Source organism: Rhincodon typus, chromosome 5, assembly GCF_021869965.1.
Source record: "Rhincodon typus isolate 14 chromosome 5, sRhiTyp1.1, whole genome shotgun sequence".
In the NCBI taxonomy this organism is placed as follows: Eukaryota; Metazoa; Chordata; class Chondrichthyes; order Orectolobiformes; family Rhincodontidae; genus Rhincodon; species Rhincodon typus.
In genome coordinates this window covers 119,425,924-119,452,412 of record NC_063336.1, presented here as the reverse complement: position 1 = coordinate 119,452,412, position 26,489 = coordinate 119,425,924, and the positions used below count along the sequence as shown (strand labels likewise).

General features: G+C 42.1%; 1 protein-coding gene across 2 annotated transcripts in view; it reads left to right on the top strand.

The window, feature by feature from the left end:
- The first annotated feature begins 6 nt into the window (after positions 1-6).
- Positions 7-26,489, top strand: part of LOC109913001 (putative Polycomb group protein ASXL2) — a 245,321-nt gene continuing 218,838 nt past the window's right edge. For both annotated transcript variants that reach the window (XM_048596839.1, XM_048596836.1), the window contains exon 1: positions 7-191. Coding sequence is in view for 1 of the 2 variants with exons in the window: in XM_048596836.1 (XP_048452793.1) it covers positions 135-191 (57 nt within the window). In the remaining variant the exon portion in view is untranslated. The remainder of the gene's footprint in view (positions 192-26,489) is intronic.

Here is a 26,489-nt window from a genome sequence, read left to right as displayed (position 1 = left end):
GGTGTACAGAGCAGGAGCTGGGCTGTCACTCACTGAGACTGACACAGGGAGAGACAGAGACAGCTCCCCACCCACAGCCTGCACAGAGTCTCCATAACCTTCAGCAACTGTGAGCCTTTTCCCCCTGAACCGACATGAAGGAGAAACAGAGGAAAAAGAAAGGACGGACCTGGGCGGAGGCAGCACGAACGGTAAAAAAAAACCCCAATAACCCCATTGCAATGTTAGACAGCCCCTCCTTCAGCTTTGTGAATCTATGTGTAAAGTTTGTAGGTGACGGAGTGAGTGTGTGTGTGTGAGTTCATGACCTAGTCTGGAAGAGAAACTGCTGCAATCATTTACTGTCAGGGCCTGCCTTAGGCCAGCAAACTTGTGATTCTGTTAAAAATCCATCTGACTGCCCTTACAGAGGCTCACATTACAGCCTCCTGATTCACTACTGTCAGGTCTAACTTCACAGGACCCTTTCATTGTTGTTGCACAACAGCTTTTGCATTCTCTGTCGTGCAAAAAAAATAAAATGCTGGCCAGCAAAAGGGATTAATGGATCCTTACGGCCTTCTGTCATAAAACCTCATGCTGCTTTCAGGGGAGAGTAATGCAAAACAAAAACAAACACTTTAATTAAAAATTATTAATTAGGCAATTTCGCCAAAAACGGGCTGTTTATTTTTATAGCGTGCATACTTTGGATGAATATGTGTTTACGTGTAGGGGGCATGTATGATGATAGGAAGCAGGAAAACTGAACTGCTGGAGCCTAGTCGCTGACGGGAACATCATGTCACTGTGTTTTGTCATTGACGTCAGTGTGTAACAGATCACAGATTGGCACCTCATGATGCTACAGAGCAAGAGATAGGCTTGACAGATAACGTGGGAACAGACTGGGGTAAGCCACTCTTCTGTGGTTGCTAAAGAATTAGACTGTGCAAACTGTGGTCTTCTTTCAGTTTCTGTTGTTTGCTGCCAGACCCCATGCTCAATTTAATTACCTGTGAAGATCTAAGATGTAGCATTATGTTGTATCAACAACCTTTCACTCATGTCCTCAAATTGTCAAACATGGGGCGTCAACACCAGCTATAGACTTCCAGTAGAACAAGTTTACCGGTAGTGACAATTTGCCCAGGACATTCAGACATACCTCAGTTCTAATGTCAAAGTCATGCGTTTTGTACTAATTAGGTTTCCATTATACATTCTTTCATCCAAATTTAGAAACATAGAAAACAGGAGAAGGAGTTGGCCATTCAACTCTTTGTGCATGCTCCATCATTCAATATGACCATGCCTGATCATCCAACTCAGTCCCTGTTCCTAATTTCTCCCCACATCCTTTGATCCCTTTAGCGCCAAGAACTATACCTAACTCCTGCTTGAATGCACTCAATATTTTCGTCTCTACTGCTTTCTGTGACAAAGAATTCCACAGGCTCACCACTCTGGGTGGAGAAATTTCTCCTCATCTCAGTCCTAAAAGGTTTATCCTGTATCCTCAGACTGTGATGCCTGTTTCTGAAATTCCCATGTTTACCCTGTCTAGTCCTACAGATATTTCTTACAGGTTTCTAAGACTTGCCCCCTCGTTTTTCTAAGCTGCGGTGAACATAGTCTAACTGAACAAAAACAGAAATTGCTAGAGAAAGTTAGCAGGTCTGGCAGCATTTGTGGAGAGAAAGCAGCGTTAATGTTTTGAGTCTGTTCGCTCTCTCAGAATCATACCAATGATCCTAACCAATCCAATCTCTCCTCATACGTCAGTCCTGCCATTCCAGGAATCAGTCTGTTAAACCTTTGCAGCACTCACTTTCTAGCAAGAACACTCTTCCTTAGATAAGGAGTCCAAAACTGCACACAATATTCAACGTGTGGTCTCATTCAGGCCCTGCGTAATTGCAGCAAGACATCCCTGCTCCTGTACTCAAATCCTCTCACTGTGAAGGCCAATGTACCATTTACCTTCTTCACTGCCTGCTGCATCTGCATGCTCACTTTCAGTGACTGGTATACAAGGACACCCAGGTATCTCTACACCTTCCCCTTTTGCAATTTATTACCATTCAGATTAATAATTTGCCTTCTTCCTTTTGCAGCCAAAATGGAAGCCTTCACGTTTATCTACCTTATACCGAATCTGCCGTGTGTTTGCACACTCACTCAACTTTGTCCAATTCACACTGAAATTTCTGAGTACTCCTCATAGTTCACCCTCCCACCCAGCTTTGTGTCATCAGCAAACTTGGAGATATTACATTTAGTTCCATTCCGTAAATCATTAATATTTATTGTAAACGGATGGACTGTCTCTGGTACCCAACTACCACTGCCTGCTACTTGAAAAATGATCTTTTTGTTCTGACTTTGCTTCCTTCTGCCAACCAGTTCTCTCTCCATGTCAGTACACTACCCCCAATCCCATGTGCTCTAACTTTGCATGCTATTCTCTTGTGTGGGAACATATCAAAAGCCTTCTGAAAGTCCAAGTGTACCATATTCCCTGAATCCCCCTTATCCACTTTACTAGTTACTTCCTTGAAAAATGCCAATAGATTTGTCAAATACGATTTCCCTTTTGTAAATCCATGCTGACTCTGTCCAATTTATAATGGATTCCAGCATTTTCCCTGCTGTCATTGTCAGGATTACTGGTCTATAATTCTCTGTTTTCATTTTATCTCCTTTTTTAAATTGTGGGGTTACATTAGTTACCATCCAATCTAATAGATACCTGTACAGCTGTGTTATGATATAATTGCTTCCATCAATGGTGAACCATCTCCAGTGGCAGGATAGTGTACATATGGCATAACAAGTTTACATAGGCAGTTTTTATTATATGTGCAAACAGGATGTAAGATTTTCAATATCTGGTTGTAGTTATATTGTAAAGGAGTAGTAGCATTGGTCCATGGTGCTCCGATTTGAAAATACAGAGAAACAATTGTGAGGTACATAATGCCGGTTTCAGCCCTACATGGTTGATTTGATTTGATTTATTATTGTCATCTACCTAAGTACAGTTAAAAGTTTTGTTTAGCGTACATTGTAGGCAGATCATAAGATACAAAGATCATTGGGTGATTGAATAGAGTGAGGAATACAAAGTAAATTCAAAAGCAAGATCAACGTTAGATTTGAAGTTTGAGAGGTCCATTCAGAAGTGTAATAACAGTGGGGAAGGAGGTGGTCTTGAACCTGTAGATATGAGTACTTAAGCATTTGTATCTTCAGCCTTACGGAAGTATTGGAAGAGATTATAACCGGGTTGGGAGGGGCCTTTGATATTGGCTGCCTTTCTGAGGCAACCAGAAGTATTGATGGAGTCAGTGGATGGAAAATTGGCTTGTATGATGGATCGAGTTGTGTTCACAACTCTGTGGTTTCTTATGGACTTGGACAGAACAGTTGCTGTAACAAGCTGTGATGCATCCAGATAGAATGCTTTCTATTGTGCATGTATAAAGGTTGGTGAGAATCCTTCTGGACATGCTGAATTTCCTTAGCCAGCATGTCCACCGAGATCCTACAGTGGGAGTTGCAGCATTGTAGCGTAAGACGTAATGAATCATCACACCACACAAGCCCACACTTGCTGCAATACTTCTGCTGGCCATATTGTTTGGGAACCAAGTTGGTGAAGGTGATAGACGGGTTTGTGTGATGCATTGTTTTCAGTTTCTGTACTAGCCCAGGCATTGCAGATATCCTCACAGTCCCTTACTCAGATGTTGATGGATTTGAGCAGGCTCCAATGGGTCTTGTATTTACCTCTCTGATGAAATTGGATGATTGTTATTGATTGATTTATCATAGTCACATGTACCGAGATACAGTGAAAAGTGTTGTTTTGTCTGCTATACAGGCAGATTCTACCATACAAAGCGCACCAGGGTAGCGGAACAGAGCACAGAATACAACGTTACAGCCACAGGGAAAGTGCGGAGAGAGATATCAACATTAACATTTGAGAGGTCTGTTCAAGAGTCTGATGACAGCAGGGAAGAAGCTGTTCTCGAATGTGTTCGCACGTGTATTCAAACTTTTATGTCTTCTGCCCGATGGGAGAGCATGGAAGAGAGTATAACTGGAGTAGGAGGGGTCTTTGATTATGTCGGTTGCTTTCCCGAGGCGGTAAGAAGTATAGATGGAGTCAGTAGTTGGAAGGCTGGTTTGTGTGATGGACTGGGCTGTGCTCACAACTCTGTGTAGTTTCTTGCGGTCTTGGGAAGAGCAGTTGTCATACATGTGATGCATCCAGATAGGAGCTTTCTGTGGTGCATGTATAAAAATTGGTCAGAACCTTGTGGACATACCGAATTTCCTTAGCCTCCTGAGGAAGTAGATACGCTGTTGTACTTTCTTGACTGTAGTGTCAACATGACTGGACCAGGACAGATAGTTGGTGATTGTCACTCCCAGGAACTTGGCGCTTTCGACTATCTCCACCTCAGCTCCGTTGGTGTAGACAGCGGGTGTGCCCTCCACTCGGCTTCCTGAAGTCAATGACCAGCTCCTTCCTTTTGCTGATATTGATGGAGAGATTGACTGCTTAGCAGCATGGTGTAAAGACAACAATCTCTTTCTTGAATACTGTCTCGTCATTGTTCAAGATCCGACTTACAAAGGTGATGTCATCAGCAAGCTTGTAAATGGAGTTGGGTGGAATTTGGCCACACAGTCATGTGTGTACGAGTAATATAGTAGGTGGCTGAATATATAGCCTTGTGGGGCACCGATGTTGAGAATTATGGTGGAGGAGATGTTGTTGCCTATCCTTATTGATTGCAGTCTGTGGGTCAGGAAGTCAAGGAACTAACTACAGAAGGGGGAGCCAAGACCTATGCCTCAGAATTTAGAGATGAGTTTGTTTGGAATTATGGTGTTGAGGGCAGAGCTGTAGTCAATAAGTAGGAGCCTAACGTAGATATTCTTGTTATTCAGATGTTCCGGGGACGGGTTTAAGGCCAGGGAGATGGCATCTGCTGTGGACCTGTTGTGCTGAAACATGAATTGCAAAGGATCAAGGCAGTTTGATCGGCTGGAGTTGATGTGAACCATGCCTGACCTCTCGAAGCACTTCATAAGGATGGGCATCAGAGCGACTGGGCAGTGGCCATTAGACATGCTGCATGATTTTTCTTTGGCAGCAGTATGATGGTTTTCTTGAAGCAGGTGTGGACTTCAGATCATAGTAAGGAGAGATTAAAGATGTTAGCAAATACTCCCACTAGCTGGTCTGCACAGGATCTGAGTGCACGGCCAGGTACTTTCCATGGCTTCGCTCTCAAGAAAGCCGATCTAATGGCAGTGACTATGGGTACAGGTGCATCTGAGGCGGTTGGGATAGGTGACATTGTTTCACTGACCTTCTGTTCAATGCGAGCATAGAATGCGTTGAGCTCATTGGGTAGGGATGTACTGTTGCCCCCGATTCTGATCAACTTAGCTTTGGAGCCTGTTATGTCATATAACCCTTGCCACAAACATTGGGGGTCCATGTGGTTGGTATGGGTCTCGAGCCTAGTTTAGTATTGGGTCTTGCCATCTCTGATGGTCGTACCTGGATTTCCTGTATAATTCGGTGTCACCTGACTTGTACAGCTCAGACCTGGACTTCAGTAGGGAGTGGGTCTCCCAGTTCATGTCAAAAGTTTTCTCCTAGTTTGTTCCCAAAGTGCAACACTGTCCTCTGGCTATGAAGATAGTCATATAACCCCGGTGAGCCACTGGATCACATGGATATATATATTTTCAATTCATGGGACAAGGGTGTCACCGGCTGGGCCAGTGTATATTGCCCATCCCTAGTTGCCCCTTGAGAAGGTGGTGGTGAGCTGTCTTCTTGAACTGCTGCAGTCCATTTGTTGTAGGTAGACTCACAATGCCCGTACGGTTAGAGCGCTCATTCCTTTGGGAGCCTCCTTTCAGCGAGGGCAGGTATCAATGATGAACTTTAACGTCAACCCCAGCACAGCATTGGGCTGTCTGAGAAAAAGAGTGTCTGATGACAAATTAAGCATTGAGCTCATGCTTCTGGAGCATATGAAAACCCAGCCATTCCATTCAAATTCCTTGAAAGTGGAGTCACAGGTAGACAGGGTGGTGAATAAGCTGTTTGGTACCCTTGCCTTTATTGGTTAGTGCATTGAGTATATGAGTTGGCATGTCATGTTGTAGATGTACAGAACATTGGTTAGGCCATTTTTGGAATACTGCATTCAGTTCTGGTCTCCGTGCTATAGGAAGTATTTTGTTAAACTTGAAAGGGTTCAGAAAAGATTTACAAGGATGTTGCCAAGGTTGGAGGGTTTGTGCTATCGGGAGAGGCTGATTCGGCTGGGGCTATTTTCCCTGGAGTGTTGGAGGCTGAGGGATGACCTTATAGAGGTTTATAAAATCATGGGGCACATGGGTTGGGTGTATAGACAAGGTCTTTTTCCCAGGGTAGAGGAGCCCAAAATTAGAGGGCATAGGTGAGCGGAGAAAGACTTAAAAGGGACCGAAGGGGCAACTTTTTCACGAAGAGGGTAGTGCCTGTATGGAATGAGCTGCCAGATGAAGTGGTGGAGCTGGGTACAATTGCAACATGTAAGAGGCATGTGGATGGGTATATGAATAGGAAGGGTTTAGAGGGATATGGGCCAAACGCTGACAAATGGGACTAGATTAGTTAAGGATATCTGGTTGGTGTGGACGAGTTGGACCAAAAGGTCTGTTTCCGTGCTATACATCTCTATTACTGCCAGTTCGAATAACAGGTTACCTTCTGTGGCAGTGTGTCAACCCAGCAATGAACTGTTTTGTTGCTTCAGGATCCACAATTCCAGAGTGGAAAAAGGTCATCCTTGGTCCCAAAACAGTGTCCGAGAAGGAGAAGGATAGTTCTTCAATATGTCCATAATGAAGTCATCTGTGTTAGGCGTCTTGAGTCAGACTCTTATTTGTAAGCATTGGTTTCAGTCAGTTTCAACAAAGTCATGATTAACTTGTATTTAGTACTTCACATTTTGGCCTATGCGTACACACAGCTTATTTAAAATTTCCTAAATTTTACTGTGTTTTTTTCTTGGATTAAAGTTAAATGAAATAAAAGGTGACTTTATTTCGTCTATGAATCAATACAGCAGAATTTGATTGTGAGTTAGAGTTGGATGGGTTTCTTTGGGGTAAGAATATTGCTGGTTACTGCACTGAAAGCAAGGTAACATTTTCTTGGCAATTGAAAATAAATCAGCCAATGTGTGTTCTAGTGAATTTAATCCAGTGCTTTTATTGTGACTTTGCATTTGACTACAGAATAACAACTGTTAGGATAAACATATAACCATGACTTAATACTCCAATAGTATTGTAGCTGTTCTTTAACCAGGAAAGAACATTGTTTTTCTGTCTGTTTGTAAAGTTACCTCAAATGAATCCAAAACTCATGGTTGCTTACTCAATATTTACTTGGAAGTGGTTTGTATGATGTTCATGACCAGATATATGTACCACATTAAAGTTTGTTTATTATAGGGATTCCAAAATATTATGTTTTGTGTAATTTCTTGAACAGAATTCTAAAACATTCTGATCCATGAAAATTCGTAATAAAACTGTTGCAAAATTAGTTAACATTTTAGAATATTGCAACGTTAAGATTGATTAACAGTTGGAAGATAAAAAAACTCAGTAAATGTGAAATACTGTTGATTATTCAGGAGGAAAATGTGTTTTAACAATTGTACATTGAACAGGAGTCGACTTGAAATGATACCCAACTTCTTACTTTCAATTTCTTGACAAGGTAGCAATAGACTGTATAAAAAACAGGAAGAAATGAGAAATTGTAATAGGTTCTACAATATATTAACCAGGCCATACTTAGAATACTCTGTTCAATGAATATTTGTTCTGCTAAAAAAAAATTGGGAATGTGTGGTAAACAAAGAAGTCTTAAGAGTTATATTGAAAAATCAGTGGAATTCAAGCTATATATTCATCATCCATCACAATGATAGAAAGATGATGAACATAACATGAACATAATTGGATTATAGTGAAGAGTGTTGCACATCATCAACTTCACTGTCACTTGAAGTGATGGGTGAGCGCTGAGAGAAGCTAAGGAGCAATTCAGGATTAGCCATTCTAAAGATTGTGGCAATGCTGTCTGTGATAACTCTCTGTCACACCCCTTACATGTTCAATAAAGTAGGCAGTTAAAGAGGAGATCTCCTACAGGAATATCTTTAATGATTCATAGAGTCATGCAGCGTGGAAACAGACCCTTGGGTCCATGCACATAAACACCTAGGTCCCTTTACTCCTGCATCCCCTTTAGAATTGTACTCTTCATTTAATACTGTTTCTAATGGGTTCAGTCAGCCTGACTTAGCTTTGGTTGTCTGCGTCTGTACAAATAGTCCAGAAATATACAATTTGTACGCTTTCCAAATTTGACAGGACTATCTGGAGCATAGGAATTACTAGACATAATAAAAAGACCATAATCCACTGATAACACAGTGTGGAGCTGGATGAACACAGCAGGCCAGACAGCATCAGGGGAGCAGGAAAGCTAACGTTTCAGGTCGGGACCCCTGTTCAGAAATTGCCCCATTTCTGGAGAAGGGCTCTGACCCAAAACGCCAGCTTTCCTGCTCCCCTGATGCTGTCCGACCTGCTGTGTTCCTCCAGCTGCACACTGTGTTATCTCAGACTCCAGCATTGGCAGTTCTTACTATCCCATAATCCACTGAGCTTGCCTTCTATTGTCTGGGTAGTCAGATGATACAATGAGAAAGAAGTTGTTGCTGAATCATTGCAACCGATCTGTTATCTGAGGAATCTCAGTGTGACTTGGCACTGAGGATGAATTTGACCAGAAAGCTGAAAAGTGGATGAGTGAGAGAGTTTCTAATTTCTTTCTGAAAATGAATTTTGTTTGTATTTCACATTTAGTATTTAACTGTTATTTACTATTTAAATTCTAAATTTCATCCAGGCTTAAGTAGGGATAAATATAAGCTCTCTATTGCAGAGCAGCTGAAGTTTGTTAATTAAGAAAACCTGCTTAAGCTATTTTTTTTCCATCCCAGGGACTGAGCTAACTCTTCAGGTTTAGAGCATGAAGAGTGATCTCAGTGTGACATAGCACTGAGGATGACTTTGAACAGAGTGGTGAGAGTTGAATAAGTAAGGGACTTAGATCAGGAGGGGAAGGAAATTCTCCTTAACTTTTTTCCATTTTCTTTTACACCCCGCCCCCCCCCCCAGGGATTAGTTCTAAGGTGAGTACATGGTAAGTGGTTAAGGTCTTTCTAATCCTAAAGTTTAAAATGCTTTTGGAACTGGTGGTTTGGTGAAGAAATTATGCAAAAACTATTTTTTGAATTGAATTGAAATACATAATTGAAGCACATCAGGACCAGGTTATGTGTCAGAGCAGCAGTATATGGAAGCTACTGGATGCCAGTCTCACCTGGGGCAACCACGGTGTGCTGTGAGTTAGATTTGATTATTGGACTGGACGGGTAACGGAGGGTATCACAGCAAATCAGGCAGGGAAGGGGGCGATAGGGCAGGAATGCAGGAGGCTCGGTGTTTGAAATTGCCCGCTAAGTTTGAGGTTCCAGTAGTGTGGTTGGATGAGAGTGTGGGCTGCATGCTGAATAAGCTAACTGACCATCAGAATCCATTTAAGTGGCTAGGTACCAATGATGTAGCTAGAAAAACACATAAATATATGAAACAGGAGCAGAAGTAGGCCATTCAGCCCATTGAGTGTACTCTGCCATTCAATGATATTGTGGCTGATCAGTTTTTGTTTCAAATTCCATATTCCCATCTACCCCGATAATCTTGATTTCCTTCTTATAAAAAAAATCTGTCTTACTTTGCCCGAGAAATACTCACTGACCCTGCCTCCTTCCTTCTTCACAAGATACCTTCCTTACCTATCTTTGTGTCATCTGCAAATTTAGCCACCATGCCATCACTTCCTTCATCTGAGTCATTGATGTAAATTATAAACAGTTGTGGCTCCAGCACAGACCCCTGAGGGATTCCACTCATTAGCAGGATGTAATCAGACTAAAACTCATTTATGTATATTAGAGTCATAGAGTCATACAGCACGGAAACAGACCTTCGGTTAAACCAGTCCGTGCCGACCATAATCCCAGACTAAGCTAGTCCCACCTTCCTGCACTTGGTCCATAATCCTCCAGACTTTTCTTATTCATAAACTTATCTACATGTCTTTTATATATTGCAACTGTACCTGCATCCACCACTTCCTCTGGAAATTCATTCCACACATGAACCGCTCTTGGTGTAAAAATGTCACCCTTCATTTCTTTTTAAAATCTTTCTCCTCTCACCTTAAAAATATGCCCCCTAGTCTTGAAATCCCTCATCCTAGGGAAGAGGCCCTGCCATTCACCTTATTTGTACCCCTTCTGATTTAAAAGCCTCTATAAAGTCACCCCTCAACCTCCTATGCTCCAGTGAAAAAAGTCCTAGCCCATTCAGGCTGTCCTTATAACTCAAACCCTCCATACCCAGCAACGTCCTGGTAAATCTTTTCTGAACCCCCTCCAGCTTAATAACATCCTTCCTATAATAGGGCAACCAGAAATGGACACAGTCTTCCAGAAGAGGCATCACTAATGACTTGGACAACCTCAACATGACATTCCAAATTCTATACTCAAAGGTCTGAACAATGAAGGCAAGCGTGCTAAATGCCTTCTTAACCACCCTGTTCTATAAGCGATACAAACTTCAAAGAAATATGCAGCTGAACCCCTAGGTTTCTCTGTTCTACTTACTAACTTACTAATCATGCCTTCTATATTCTCATCAAAATTATTTATATAAATGATAAGCAATCCCCCCAGAACACCCCTGGTAACAGGCCTCTAGTCTGAAAAACAACCCTCCACTATCACCCTCTGTCTCCTCCCGTTAAGCCAATTATTAAGCTCACCCTGAATCCCATGTGATCTAACTTTACTAATTAGTCTACCTTGCGGAACCTTGTCACAGACTTTACTAAAGTCCAAGTAAACAACATCGACTACTCTGCCCTGATTTCTATTCTTGGTTACTTGGTCAAAAACTCAGTCAAGTTTGTGAGACACTATTTCCCTCACACAGAATCATGCTGACTATCCCATATCAGTCATTGCCTCTTCAACTGCATATTATTCCAATCTTCCAGAATCACTTCCAACAACTAACCCAACACCAATGTCAGATTTACAGGGCTATAGTTCCCCAGTTTCTCCTTAAATCCTTTCTTAAACAAAGGGACAAAATTAACCCCTCTCCAGTCATCAGGCACCTCACCTGTATTTATAGATGATACAAATATTTCTGCAAGAGCCCCGCAGTTTCCTCCTTAACTTCCCATGACGTCCTTGGATACGCTAGTTAAGGTCGCGGAAATTTATCCACTTTTGTATTTTCTAAGACCTCCAACACTTCCTCTTCTGTCATGTGAACTGTTTTCAAAACATCAGAATTTATTTCCCCAAGTTCTCTGGCCTCCATTTCTTTCTCCACAGTAAGAACTGACACAAAATATTCGTTTAATATCTCTCCCATCTCCTGAGGTTCAACATAAAGATGACCCCTTTGATCTTTAAGGGCCCCCATATTCTCTGTTTTCTTTCAACCCACCAATCTTCTATCTGTGGTAATGTTACCCTATTCATAATCTCTTATTTTTCAGAATAATTTACATAGAACATTGAACAGTACAGCACAGTACAGGCCCTTCGGCCCATGATGTTGTGCCCACCTATTATCCTACTAAGATCAAACTACCCTGCATACCCTACATTTTACTATCGTCTATGTGCCTATCCAAGAGTCGCTTAAAAGTCTCTAATTTAGATATGGAACCTTAATATCATCTGGAAGTCCAGACATAGTGCCCACAGCTTCCTCTTTGGCTACAATATATGTTACTTCTTCAAAGAACATCAATGAATTAGTTAAATGTGAGTTTGCTTTGACAAAAACATACTGACCCATCCTGATTACCTTCAGATTTTCTACGTGTGCAACTATGAACTCTGCAATGATCAATTTGAATACCTTCCCCGTACACATGCCAAGCTAACTGGGCCTAAAGTTTCCTATGCCTCACTCCCTCTCTTCTCATAAAGAGGACTAATACTTGCTACTCTGCAGTCTGGTGGAATTTTTCCTGAACCTAGGAAATTTTGGAATATTATCACCGTTACATCTGCTACCTTATTAGTAACCCCTTTTAAGATCCGAGAATGAATTCGACCTGAACCTGAAGATTTGTTGGCCCATACATCTGTTAGTCTGCTTACTACCACTTCATTTGTGATGTTATTTTACTAAGTTCCTCTGTTTCTTCTACCTCCTTATTTACACCAATTCTAGAACATATTTTATATCATCTGTAGTGAAGACACAAACAAAATTTAACAAAAAATTGAGGAAGGAAATTCTGCATAATGAATATGAGGAGCTAGGCACTAAATTAAGAAGCAGAACCTCAAATAATCTCTGGATTATTACTTGAGCTTCATGCAAACTGGATTTAGGGCAAATAAGATTGGAGAAATGAAGGCATAGTTCAAATACTGGTGTGACAGAAGTAAGTTTTTGTCAATGGATCACTAGCTGCACTACTAGGGAAGGATTGGGACTATATCATTGGGACAATCTACACTGGAGCCATGCTGGTTCTGGTGTTCCAGCAAGCTATATAAGGGAAGTAGCGAGCCTTTTAAATGAATTAATGGAGCAAGGCTCAAATTTGGGAAGATTTGGTAAATCGAAGAGTGGAGATAAGGCAAAAGGAAAGATATTAATAATGAAAATAATTAAGTGACCATGACAGGAAGGGATAGAGAGTAAGATAAGACAAATCAACAGATTTAGAGATTAGATATTAACCACATTAGACATTTTATTATTTTTGTAATAATAAAATAATAAAAAAGGCAAATTTAAAGGTATCTATCTGAAGTTCCAGCATTTGAAACAAAACAGATGGCACAAATAGAGATAAATAAGATCAATCTGATAGCTGTTCCAGGGTGATAGCTGTCAGATAGCATCAATTGGGACCTGAATATTGAAGTTTACATGACATTTTGGAAGGAGAGGAAACTAGGAAAGGGAGCGGGGTAGTTCTGTTAATTAGTGATGGTATTAGCTCAGTAGGGAGGGATGATTTGACTTCAGGAAGTCAGTTTGGGTGGAGATGATTATAATAAAGGCAAGAAATGATTTGTGGAGTGGTGTCCAGGCTTCCCAACAGTAATCCCAAGGTAGAATCGAGTAGAGAAAGAAGGGAAGATCTTCAGAGAGCTATGGTGGCAATCAGGAGGGATTTTAACCTACATACAGACAGGAAAAATTGGATAGGCAAAGGTAACCCAGGTGACGAGTTAGTAGAATGTTCACTGGCTACTTCCTTAGACTAGCATATTGTGGAGCCAATCAAACAGCAGGCTATATTAAATCTCATAAATAACACAGTGTGGAGCTGGAGGAACACAACAGGCCAGGCAGCATCAGAGGAGCAGGAAAGTTAAAGTTTCGGGTCGGGACCCTTCTTCAGCACAGTTTTTGCTATCTCGATATCAAATCTCATATTGTGCGGTGAGGTTGGATTAATTAATAAGCTCGTAGTCAAGGTGCCTCTAGGTAGTGGCGATCGTAAAATTATTGAATTTTGCATTCAGTTTGAGGGAAAGAGGAGTGGGTTCAAGACTAATATTTCAAATTTAAATAAGGACAATTTTGAGGGTATAAATACAGAGCTAACTAAAAGGGATATTTCACAACGTACACTGCACATATATTCCAACGAGAAATAAAAATCCCAAGGGAAGCACTATCTGTGGTTAACTCGAAAGGTTAAATATATTTTTACAACCTGCATGTAGTTATGCAAAGATGAATGGTCAGATTGGACAGAATATGAAAAACAGCAAAGAATGATAAAGAATTAATAAAAATTAAATGGAAAAAGAGTATGAGAAAAATAATAGTCAGAAATATTTCAAAATTTAAAAAGTCAACAAAATAAGCATTGGTTCTGTTAAAAGTCACACAGTGGAATTGATCAAGGATAATACGGAGATGGTAGATGAATTCAACGGGTATTTTGCATTGGTCTTCAACACAGCGGATGCAAATAACATGCCAGAAATAGCTGTGACTCAGGAAATGGGACAGAGGAACTCAGGTAAATTGCCAACATCAGGAATGTGATTTTGAGGATATTGTTGGGAGCTGCAGACTAACAAGCCCCTGACTCCTGGTGGACTTTGTCCAAGGGTCTCGCAAGAAGTGGCCAATTGATAATTACTGGATTAATTTTAATTTTCCAAAACTTCCTTGATTTGGAGAAATTTCTGTTCTATTGGAAAAGAGTGAAAATATCCTTTTTATTCAAAAACTGAAAGACAGAAACAAACTACAGGACAGTTAGCTCAAAGTATTATTAAATATTGGCAGGGCATTTAGAAAAATGCATGCTATTCAGGCAATTGAATATAGTTTTGTAAAAGAGCAGTCATGATTCATCAATTTATTGGAGATCTTTGAAAAAGTAATGTGCTGTGGATAAAGGGAAACTGATGGATGTACCTAAGTAGATTTTCTGAAGGCATTTGATAAGGTACCATGGCAAAGTTTACTGCAGAAAATAAAAGCCTATGGTATAGGGGTAATATATAGACATGGATAGAGGTTTGACTAGCCAACAGGAAACAATGAATACATGTATACTGTCATGATCTAGTTGTCAGGATATAATGAATGATGTGTGGATGATTGCCGAGTACTTGGAAGTTCACCGTAAAATCAAACTAATCGGTATGGCTTTATCAAGGGGAGATCATACCTGATAAATCTGGTAGAATTCTTTGAGGTGGTAATGAGCAACTTAGACATAGGACAGCCAGTGGATGTGATCTATTTCCTGAAGCCTTTGACAAGGGTCTGCAGAGGAAGCTGCTGATTAAGATAAGAGCCCGTGGTATTAGGGGCAAGGTTCTGGCATTGATAGAGGATTGGCTGACTGGCAGAAGGCAGAGAGTGGGGATAAAGGGGTCTTTTTCAGGATGGCAGTTCATGACTAGTGGAGTTCCGCAGGGATCCATGTTGGGACCACAACTATTCACATTGTACATTGACAATCTGGATGAAGGGACTGAGGGCATTGTTGCTAAGTTTACAGATTACATAAAGATAGGTGCAACAACAGGTAGTATTGATGAAGTGGGAGGGGCAGGGATGCTGAAGAAGGACTTGGACAGGCTCGGAGAGTGGGCAAAAAAGTGGCAGATGGAATACAATGTGGGAAAGGGTGAGGTTATGCACTTTGTTGGAAGAGTAAAGGTATAGACTATTTTCTAAATGGAGAAAGGCTTCGGAGATCTGAAACACAAAGGGACTTGGGAGTCCTAGTTCAGGATTCTCTTAAGGTTAACATGCAGGTTCAGTTGCCACTGAGGAAGGCAAATACAATGTTAGCATTCATTTCAAGAAGGCTAGAATACAAGATCAGAGCTGTACTGCTGAGGCTGTGTAACGCTCTGGTCAGAACACATTGGAATATTGTGAGTGGTTTTGGGCCCTGTGTCTAAGGAATGATGTTCTGGCCTTGGAGGAGATCCAAAGGAGATTTACAAGAATGATCCCGGGGTTGAAGGGCTTGTCATATGAGGACTAGGTGTCTGTACCCAGAGTTTAGAAGGATGGGGTGGGGAGTGTCTGCTTGGAACTTAAAGAATATTGAGAGCCCTGGATAGAGTGGAAATGGAGAAGATATTTCCACCAGTAGGAGAGTCTAGGACCTGAGGGTATAGCCTCAGAGTGAAGGGACAGCCTTTTTGCATGGGAGTGAGGAGGAATTTCTTCAGACAGAGTGTGGTTAATCTGTGGATCTCATTGCCCCAGAGAGCTGTGAAGGCTAAGTTATTGACTGTATTTAAGACAGAGATACATAGGTTCCTGATTGATAATGAAATCAAGGGTTTTATAGGGAGAAGGTTGGTGAACGAGGCAGAGAAACATATCAGCCATGATAGAGTGGTGGAGCAGACTTGATGGGTTGAATGGCCTAATTCTGCTCCTATGTCTTATGGTCCTTTAGTGCCACAGGGATCATTACTGGGGCTTTAATGTTTTACAACTTCTCTAAATAACTTGGGAGAAGGCACTTAGTCCAATTGTCCCCAGCAGCTCCTCGTCTGATTCTCTTAATGGCTCTGTAGGCCTTCGAGGTCCGTGCACAGCAGCATATTCCGGAACCAGAAAGTTAATGCTGAGACCGGTGTCAGCACACTGATCACTGTGCGCAGAGCATCAGAGCAGCTGTATGTACGCCCGGCTGAGAGGGAACGGTGATCCCAGCATCAGATACCGAGCTTCTGCCAGTTTGATTCATTCCACGTGACACAAATCAAAGAGGGAGGTACTGGACCTGACAACATTCCTGGCAATAGTACTGAAGACCTGTGCTCCAGAACTTACTGCTCCCCTACCCAAGCTGTTCCAGTACAGTTACAACATTGGCATCTGCCCGACAATGTGGAAAATTGTCCAGGTATGTCCTGTACATAAAAAGCAGGACAAGTCTAACCCGATCAATTCCCTCCCTAACAGCATGTGAGTCTACCTACAGCAGATTGTGATGGGTTATGTGAGTGGTCAAAGATCTGACAAATGCGGTAGAATATGTGAAGATATGAGTTTATCTACTTCAGCAGGAAGAATAAAAAAGCATTTTATTGAAATAGTCAGAGATTTCACAACTCTGAGGTGTAAAGGAATCCAGGCATCCTTGTGTATGAATCACAGGGGGTTGGTATGCAGGTACAGCAGGTAATTAGGAAAAGTGATAGAATGTCCTGATCTATTGGGAGAGGAATTGGATGTAAAGGTAGGTGGTTCTGCTTCAGTTATGCAGGGCATTGTTTAGACCACATCTGGAGGACTGTGCACAATATCGGTCTCCTTATTTAGAACAAACAACAAAGAACAGTACAGCACAGGAACAGGCCCTTCAGCCCACCAAGTCTGTGCTAAACTAAAAAGCCTTTTACCTCCATGTGTTCCATGTACCTCTATTCCCTGCCTATTCATGTATCTATCTCTTAAATGTTGCTATGATAACCACCTCCTCCACCTCCTCTGAAAGTGCATTTCAGGCACTTATCACCCTATGTGTAAAAAAAAACTTGCCTGTCACGTCTCCTTTAAAGGTTCCCCTTTCACCTTAAACCTATATCCCGTAGTCTTTGGCATTTCTACCCTGGGAAAAAGACTCTGAATATCCATTCTATCTGTGCCCTCATAATTTTGTAAACTTCTATCAGGTCACACCTCAGCCTCTGACTTAAAAGTAAAAATAAACCAAGTTTGTCCAATCTCACCACATAGCTAATACCCTTCGAACCAGGCAACATCCTTGTAAACTGATAACACAGTGTAGAGCTGGAGGAACACAGCAGGCCAGGCAGCAGGAAAACTGACGTTTCTGGTTGGGACCCTACTTCAGAAAATTGTAATCCTTGTAATCTGTTTCTGTACCCTCTCAAAAGTCCCTCTAGTGTGGTGACCAGAACTGAACACAATACAATGCTTGTGTATGTGCAATCTCAGAGGACATACCCTGCACCACTGTCAGCACATTTATGGAGGCATGTGACAGCATGGGTCTTACTTTGAGCATCTGCAAGACGAAGATCCTCCACCAACCTGGCCTGGCATTATGGAGTAAATCCCCAATCATTAAAGTCCATCGGAAGGCTTTAGACAACGTTGATCACTTTCAATACCTTAGAGTTGCCCAGTTGGCCAAACAGCTATTGATGAAGACATCTAGCACCACCTCCAATGTGTTAGTGCATTCTTCAGCCATCTTGAAAAGGGTGTTCAAGGACAACAATATCAGATCTGACACCAAGTTCATGGTTTACAGAGCTGTGCTGGTTCCTGCTCTCCAATATGGCTCTGAGACATGGACTGTCTACAGCAGACGCCTCAAAGCCCTGGAGCGGTACCACTAATGCTGCCTGTGCAAGGTCCTGCTAACCTGCTGGGAAGAAAGACACACCAACACCAGTGTCCTCGACCAGGCCAACATCCCCAGCATTGAGGCACTGACCACTTTGATTGGCTACAGTGGTCTGGGCACATCGTCCATGTGACCGACACAAGACTCCCTGAGCAGATACTCTACTCCCAGCTCCGAACTGGCAGGGGAGCCCCAGGTGGACAGAGGAAGTGCTTCAGTGATACTCTCAAGGCCTCAGTGGTGAGGTGCAGCATTCCCACAGACACCTGGAAATCACTGGCCCAAGACTGTCCAAAGTAGAGGAGGAGCATGCCTGAAGGCGTTGAGCACCTCAAGACTTGCCATTGGAGAGAAAATGGAAACCAAGAGAAAACAGCGAAATGGAGCATGCTGCCACATGAACGCCCCACCCACCCCTTCTTGTGACCATCACCTTGCCCCAGGTGTAACAGAGTCTGCGGTAGCTGCATCAGTCTGTACAACCACCCTGAGAGTGGAGGAGAGTCATTCTTGTCTGTGAGGGAAGACCAATGATGATGACACAACATTCTAAATGTGGCCTAACTAAACTTCAACACAGCAGCGACATGTCTCGCTGGTTTCAGGTATGGCCAGACTGAAGAAGGCATACATGTCATATACCTTCTTGACCACCTTAGCCACCTGTGTTGCCACTTTTAGGGAACTTTGGACCTGTACGCCTACATCCCTCTGTATGTTAATGCTTCTAAGGGTTCTGACATTTCCTTCCCTCTCACATTAGACCCTCCAAAGTCCATCACCTCACATTTGTCTGGATTAAACTCAAAAGAAAGTTAGAAACAGAAGACATATAGGCTGAAATAAAAAAAAATAAGGAGCCAAAGATGCCAACAGGAATGAAACACAGATTACCTGATAGTTGAAAAGGGTTGGAGGAAGAAATGTGTATGTAACTGAATAAAGGACTTGGAATAATAATAATTAGAGGTTTTAAGTACATCAGATAAACTGACAAGAAAAACAATATGGAATGTGTTTTTTACTTTGGGTGTCAGACTCCTTTCTTGTACCAAATGTGAAAAATCCAGAAAGAGTTGGAATGCTGCAGGAATTAAAAATGGAGAACAAATAAGAAGTCAATGTCTCTGAGTAGTTGGACAATAGAAATCACACGGGATAAAATTTAAGAGGCCTAAGTAAGACAAAAACCAAAGTAATAACTTGGAAAAAGAGTCAATTTTAAAGGCTTGAGAAGGAAACAAAGAAAAATAAATCGAAAAATTTCCTGACAAACACAGAAATAGAACATTTAAAAGGAATAAATGTGTCTATAATTAAACACAATGGATGAATAAAGATATAAAGACAAAACAGGATCAAATGAAAACGACATAAACACAAAGAACTAAGGAGTGAATGACAAGAGATAACATAAAGAGGTTAGGAAAGAAGTAAAACAAAACTACAAAATGAAATGATCAAGTAATGTAAAAATATAGAGATCCATAAATAACAAAAGGAAAATCAGGATAGGAATAGGGCTGCTAAGTGATTCATTTGAGGAAGTCACAGGTAATGACGGCAAAATGGCAGAAACATTAAGTGTTTACCAGAATTAGCATAGTAGACATAATATCAGAGATCACAAAGGATGTAAAAATATCTAAGACTGAAAAGGGGCAGACGATTGATAAACATGATCATTTTAGATTGCATCAATCCATGTAAAATTTTGGAGAGGATGTAATGGAGGCACTATATCATTGATATCAGAATTCATCAGAAAAAGGGCTGGGCAGACTGTGATCCCTCTGTATAAGAAAGGAGGTGAAACAAATCCAGAGAACTCTAGACCAAATCCAGAGAACTCTAGAACAAGCTTAATCTTGGTGACAGGAAGATTAGTGAACTCCTTATTAAAGATATAACAGAGACAGTCAATACTTTGGAACTGAAAATATAACAATCAACAGAGATTCCAAAAGGGAAGCTCATTATTCAGCAGTCTTATCAAATTCTTTAAAGAAGTAACAAAATGTTGACGTGCATGTTGAAATCGACATATTTGGTCAGAAAGTAAGTTTTCAAGAGGAGTTTGAGAGTCTGAAAAGGCATGTGGGCAGGTTGAGTGAGTGTGCAGAGACTTGACGGGTTGAGTGAGTGTGCAGAAACTTGACAGGTTGGGTAAGTGTGCAGAAACTTGACAGGTTGAGTGAGTGTGCAGAAACTTGACAGGTTGGGTAAGTGTGCAGAAACTTGACGGGTTGAGTGAGTGTGCAGAAACTTGACAAGTTGGGTAAGTGTGCAGAAACTTGATGGGTTGAGTGAGTGTGCAGAAATTTGACAGGTTGGGTAAGTGTGCAGAAACTTGACAGGTTGAGTGAGTGTGCAGAAATTTGACAGGTTGGGTAAGTGTGCAGAAACTTGACAGGTTGAGTGAGTGTGCAGAAATTTGACAGGTTGGGTGCAATGTGGGAAGAATAGCAAAGCTGCGTACTCTTCACATGGAGAACTCTGTGGTACAGAGGGGTCTGGGTGCCCTGACAGCTGAATCACAAAAAGTTTGGTTCCAGCTTTGGCAAGTAATTAGGAATGTTGTTGTTTGTTGCATGCAGAGTAGAATACAAAGGTAAAGAATCTTCATTGCAGATTTACAGGGCCTTGGTGGGACTACACCCGGAGGAACTGTGTACAGTTTGGTATCCTCATTTGAAAATGGATGTAATTGCATGAGAAGCAGTTCAGAGAAGGTTCATGCAATTCATTCCAGGGATGAACGGTTTATCTTATGAAGAAAGACTGAACAGGCTGAACTGAAAGTTTAAAGATTGAAAGGTGAGCTTTTTAAAATGTAAGATCTGTAGTGGAAGTGATAGGGTGGACACCGGGATGGTGTTTCCTCTTAACAGGGCAGATGAGAACAAGGGGATACAGAGGAAGAATAAGAGATCTCTTTTTAAGACAGAGATAAGGATTAATTTATCTTCCCTGTGGGTAGTTGGAGACTGGATTATTGAATTTATTCAAGAATGCATTGTATAGATTTTTGATGAAAAGGGGAAGTCAAGGGTTATGGAGGCTGGACAGGAAAATGGAGTTGAGAACACAACCATCATGAATGGCACAGCCGGCTCAAAGGGCTGAATGGCCTACTCCTATTCTTATGTCCTGTAAGCTACTGTATAGTGTTCAGTTGGTTAAGTTTGGAACTTGTGGAGTTAGGGGACAAATGGTAGAATGAATATAAAGCTGGCTATGAAACGAAAAGCCAAGTGTACTTTGGGACCACTTTTCACCACTTAGAAGAAAGATCCTTGGAAAGTAAGCATGTAAATGAGGTAGAAGAATGGAAGGATCTGGGCTTCAGATACATAAATCACAACAAGTAACCACATAGGTTAATAGTCTGTACAAACTAACTAAGCATATACAGCTAGAAATGAAGAACAGAGAGGTTTTGTTTAACATGTATCGAGCCTTGGGCTAGATTACACTTGGTAATATGAACAGTTCTTGTCTCTATATTATAAAAAAGGATGTGCTGGTAAGCCAGTGTCACTCATATCCCACAAGTGAATACAAAACAATTATTAGAATTCTACCAGAAATTGAAGATTAAACTTAGTCTGAGACTCTTTTCTCCACAAAATTGCAAACTGCCAAAAATGATGTTCTCATTTGTAAGCAAGACCAATTCAAAGAGTCCGAAATAACAGTCTCTAAAATCCAAGAATGAATTGAAGGGAAATCTCCATGCCCAGTGAGTGGTTGGAGTATGGAACAATTCAGAGAAATATCCAAGAGGAAATTAGATCAGTGTATGAAGACAGAAGGATGTATTGGATTAGTGGCAAAAAGATAGAAGGAGGCTAATGTGGAGTGTATACATTGGCTCGGATCTGTTGGACCAACACATACCTGTTTCTATGCTATCAATACTTTGTATTTTCTGGCTTTCATTACAACTGTCTTTTATCGAGCCCTGGTGAATGTGCTAATGTGGAAACCGTAATACTCAGATCATAGATTCCCTATAGTGTGGAAACAGGCCCTTCAGACCAACAAGTCCACACCGACCCTGAGAGCATCCCAACCAGACCCATCCCTTATAATCTATACATCTCTGAACACTACAGGCAATTTAGCGTGGCCAATCCACCTAACCTGCACATCTTTGGACTGTGGGAGGAAACCCACGCAGACATGGGGAGAATGTGCAAACTCCATACAGACAGTGTGGAATCGAACCTGGATTCCTGGCACTGTGAGGCAACAGTGCTAACCACTGAGCCACTCCGCCACTCCAAAGAGCATCATACCAGATTCACCCCCTGCTCTGTCCATGTAACCCTGAATTTCCATTAGCCAGTCCACATAGCCTGCACACTATGGGCAATTTAGCATGGTCAATCTGCCTAACTTGCACATCTTTGGACTGCAGGAGGAAACCAGAGCACCCAGAGGAAATCTGCATGGACACAGGGAGACAGGGAGACATACAAGCTCCACACAGGCAGTCATCCAAGGCTGGAATTGAACCTGGGACCCTGGTGCTGCGAGACAGCAGTGCTAGCCACTGAGCTACCGTGCTGCCCATTTTCCTGTGGCTATTTGAATGATTTGATAATGGGAGGGTTGGAGTGTAGATTCATTTCAAAGTCAAACATCATCCTGTCTTCATTCAACATTCACACACAAGAATGGTCCACCATGTGTCACTTCATTTTGGAAGGTCGAATTTGAATGCAGAATACAGGGTTAATGGCAGGATTCTCGGTAGTGTGGAGGAACAGAGGGATCTTAGAGTCCATGTCCTTTGATCCCTCAAAGTTACTACCCAAGTTGATTGGGTTGTAAAGAAGGCATATGGTGTGTTGGCTTTCATTGGCAGGGGAATTGAGTTTAAGGGCCGTGAGGTTACGCTGCAGCTCTATAAAACTCTGGTTAGACCACACTTGGAATATTGTGTTCAGTTATGGTCACCCCGTTACAGGAAAGATATGGAAGCTTTAGAGAGGGTGCAGAGGAGATTTACCAGGATGCTGCCTGGATTGGAGGGCAGGTCGTATGAGGAAAGGTTGAGAGAGGTACGGCTTTTTTCATTGGAGCGAAGAAGGATGAGAGGTGACTTGATAGAGGTGTACAAGATGATGAGAGGCATAGATAAAGTGGATAGTCAGCGACTTTTGCCCAGGGCAGAAATGACTATTACAAGGGGGCATAATTTTAAGATGATTGGAGGAAGCTGTAGGGGAGATGTCAGAGGTCGGTTCTTCACACAGAGAGTGGTGGGCGTGTGGAATGCGTTGGCGGCAGTGGTAGTGGAGTCATATAATTTAAGCGACTCTTAGATAGGTACATGGAGGATAGTAAAATGTAGGGTATGCAGGGTAGTTTGATCTTAGTAGGATAATAGGTCGGCACAACATTGTGGGCCGAAGGGCCTGTACTGTGCTGTACTGTTCTATGTTCTATGTTCATGGGTGATGAGGAGTAAGAAGTCTGTCTAATTTCTTGGCATATCGGCCCAACAATGATAAAGCTAATTGTGGTATCCTGGGCTTATTGAATTCGCCAATGATCTTTGGTTGATGCTGAGACTTGCATTGTCTTTGTGACTGACTATTGCTTCAGGTGGAACAATCTTCTGTGATCTCTGCCCTCTGCCAATAGCAAACAACATCCAACAATAGTAATGAAGACTTCTCTTCCAGAACTAGCTGCATTCCTAGCCAAGCTGTTGTACTGCATCTGCCTGACAATGTGGAAATCTGGCCAGGTACACCTGTCCATCAAAGCAGGGCAAATACAACCCAGCCAATTACCACTCATAAGCCTTCCTTTCATTATTAGCAAAACGTTGGAAAGTATTATTGACAGGGCTATCAAACGGTGATTATGCAGCAATCGCCTACTGTTCTGCCAGAGACACTTTGGATCATATTGCAGCCTTTGTCCAAATATGGACAAGAGAGCTGAACTAATGGGAGGTGCAGGTGACATATTTAAGCAGTTTTCCACATTGTCAGTGTTGTAGTTGTACCGGAACAGCCTAGCTAGTTCCCGAAAACAAGTCTTCTGTACTGTTGCTGGGATGTTGTGGGGCCTATAATCCTTGCAGTGTCCATTACCTTGAACCATTTCTTCATGTTCTTGTGTTGTAGTTTCAACAGGTTGGCACCACATTTTCAGGTATGCCTGGTGCTGCTCCTAGCATATTCCTCTGTACTCTTAATTGAATTAGGACTGGGTGGCATGGTGGCTCAGTGGTTAGCACTGCTGCCTCACAGTGCCAGGGACCTGGGTTCAATTCCAGCCTCAGGTGACTGTCTGTGTGGAGTTTGCACATTCTCCCCGTGCCTGCGTGGGTTTCCTCTGGGTGCTCCGGTTTCCTCCCACAGTCCAAAGATCCGCAGGTTAGGTGGATTGTCCATGCTAAATTGCCCGAAGTGTTCAGGGATGTGTGGGTTATGAGGGGATGGATCTGGGTGGGATGCTGTGAGGTTCGGTGTGGACTTGTTGGGCCAAAGGGCCTGTTTCCACACTGTATGGATTCCATGATTCCCTTAGTTTATGGTAAGGGTGGAATGAAGGATATGTCAAGCCGTGAGGTTACTGCCAGGGGTCAATTCATACCCAAGGGATATTGATAGAGGTGCCTCAGACAACAGTATGATTTGTTGAGTACGATTGTATATGAGGCTGCTGCTTGACGAGGGTGTGGGACATATCTTTCAATTGTGGAACAAGTCCCCAGATGCTAGTAAGAACATTTCAGGGTTCATTTGGCACAATTTGCAAATGTTAGTTTCGGTACCTAAATTGGTGCTGGGTGTTCCATGTGATATTATTCCTTTTAGATCTTTCTGAAGCATTTGGTATAACTAAGAGGTTTGCTCGCTGATTTCCTAAGGCAATTAAGAGTCAGTGACACTGCTGTGGCTACAGAATGACATAGGCCAGAACAGGTAAGGATGACAGTCCTACTTTCAAGGACCTTAGTGAAGTTGATGGGTATTTACCATTAATAAAATGAGACTTTCATTCTAGATTTACTCATTATTTTTTCTTTATTCTTTTCATGGGATGTGGGCATCACTGGCAAAGCCAGTATTTGTTGCCTGACCCTAAATACACTTGAACTGAATGACAGGATCTGTCATTGGAGTGTTTGACTGTGAAAGTGAGAGAGACTGAGTCACAGTACCAGTGAATCTTTACAAAGCGTAAAGGAGACCTGAGAGGTGACCAAATATTATTATTGTGTTTGAGAGAGAGAGAAGAATAAAGAAGATCCAGCAATTACCATCTATAACATCTCCATGCGTAGAGGTTGTGGAGATTACAAGGAGAGTGTGTGTGAAGAGCTGCTTGTCTGTTTCTCTCTGCTGGTTACCATGTCAGCTCCTGGCCTGGTAGAGGGCCATTGCGGTCTTTCCCTCTCTCTCTTTTGACCACTGCTAGACCACAACTAGGGGAATTGCTTCCTCTTTCACTCACCTACACTGTTGAATCCTGTCATCAAACCCCAGTGACACTGAGGCACCCCAGCAGTGAATAGCAATGCAGAGCACTGGACTGTGTGGTGAGACCATCCTGGCCTTATCCATGGTCACCTGAGTAGGGCCTTGGGTAGTGTTGTAGGACAGAGAGACCCAAAGGTTCAGGTACATAATTCTTTGAAATTTGCATCACAGATAGATAGAGTGATTAAGAAGGCGTTAACACACTTGCCTTCATTGCTCAGAACTTTGAGTAGAGGAGTTGGGACATCATGTTAATGTTGTACAGGATGTTGGTGAGGCCTCTTCTGGAATACCTATGTACAGTTCTAATTGCCCTGCTATAGGAAGGATATTACTAAATTGGAGAGGTTCAGAGGAGATTTACCAGGATGTTGCTGGGAATGGAAGGGTTAAGTTAGGCTGGATAGGCTGGGACTTTTTTCACTGGAGCGGTTTAGAAAATCATGAGGGGCATAGATAAGGTGAATAGCAAGGGCCTTTTAACTAAGGTAGGGGAGTTCAAAACTAGGTGCATATTTTGAAGGTGAGAGGAGAAAGATTTAAAAAGAACATGACAGGCAACATTTTTTACACAGAGAGTAGTTCGTGTGTGGAGTGATCTGCCAGAGGAAATGATGGGTACAGGTACAGTTACAACATTTAAAAGACATTTGGATGGATACATGAATAGGAAAGGTTGGAGGAATATGGGCCAGGAGCAGGCACGCGGGACTAGTTTAGTTTGGGATTATGTTCAGCATGGACTGGATGGACCAAAGGGTCTGTTCCCTTCCTGTATGACTGTAAGACCCTTTGACTCTATGACTGTATGAATCCAAGAACTTCTTTGACAGGCTTCTTCCGAGGATCCTCCATCCTTTCTGCTGTCACTGCAGCCTCAAAACCTAAAGGTGAGGGTGAGCCTGAGCCATTTC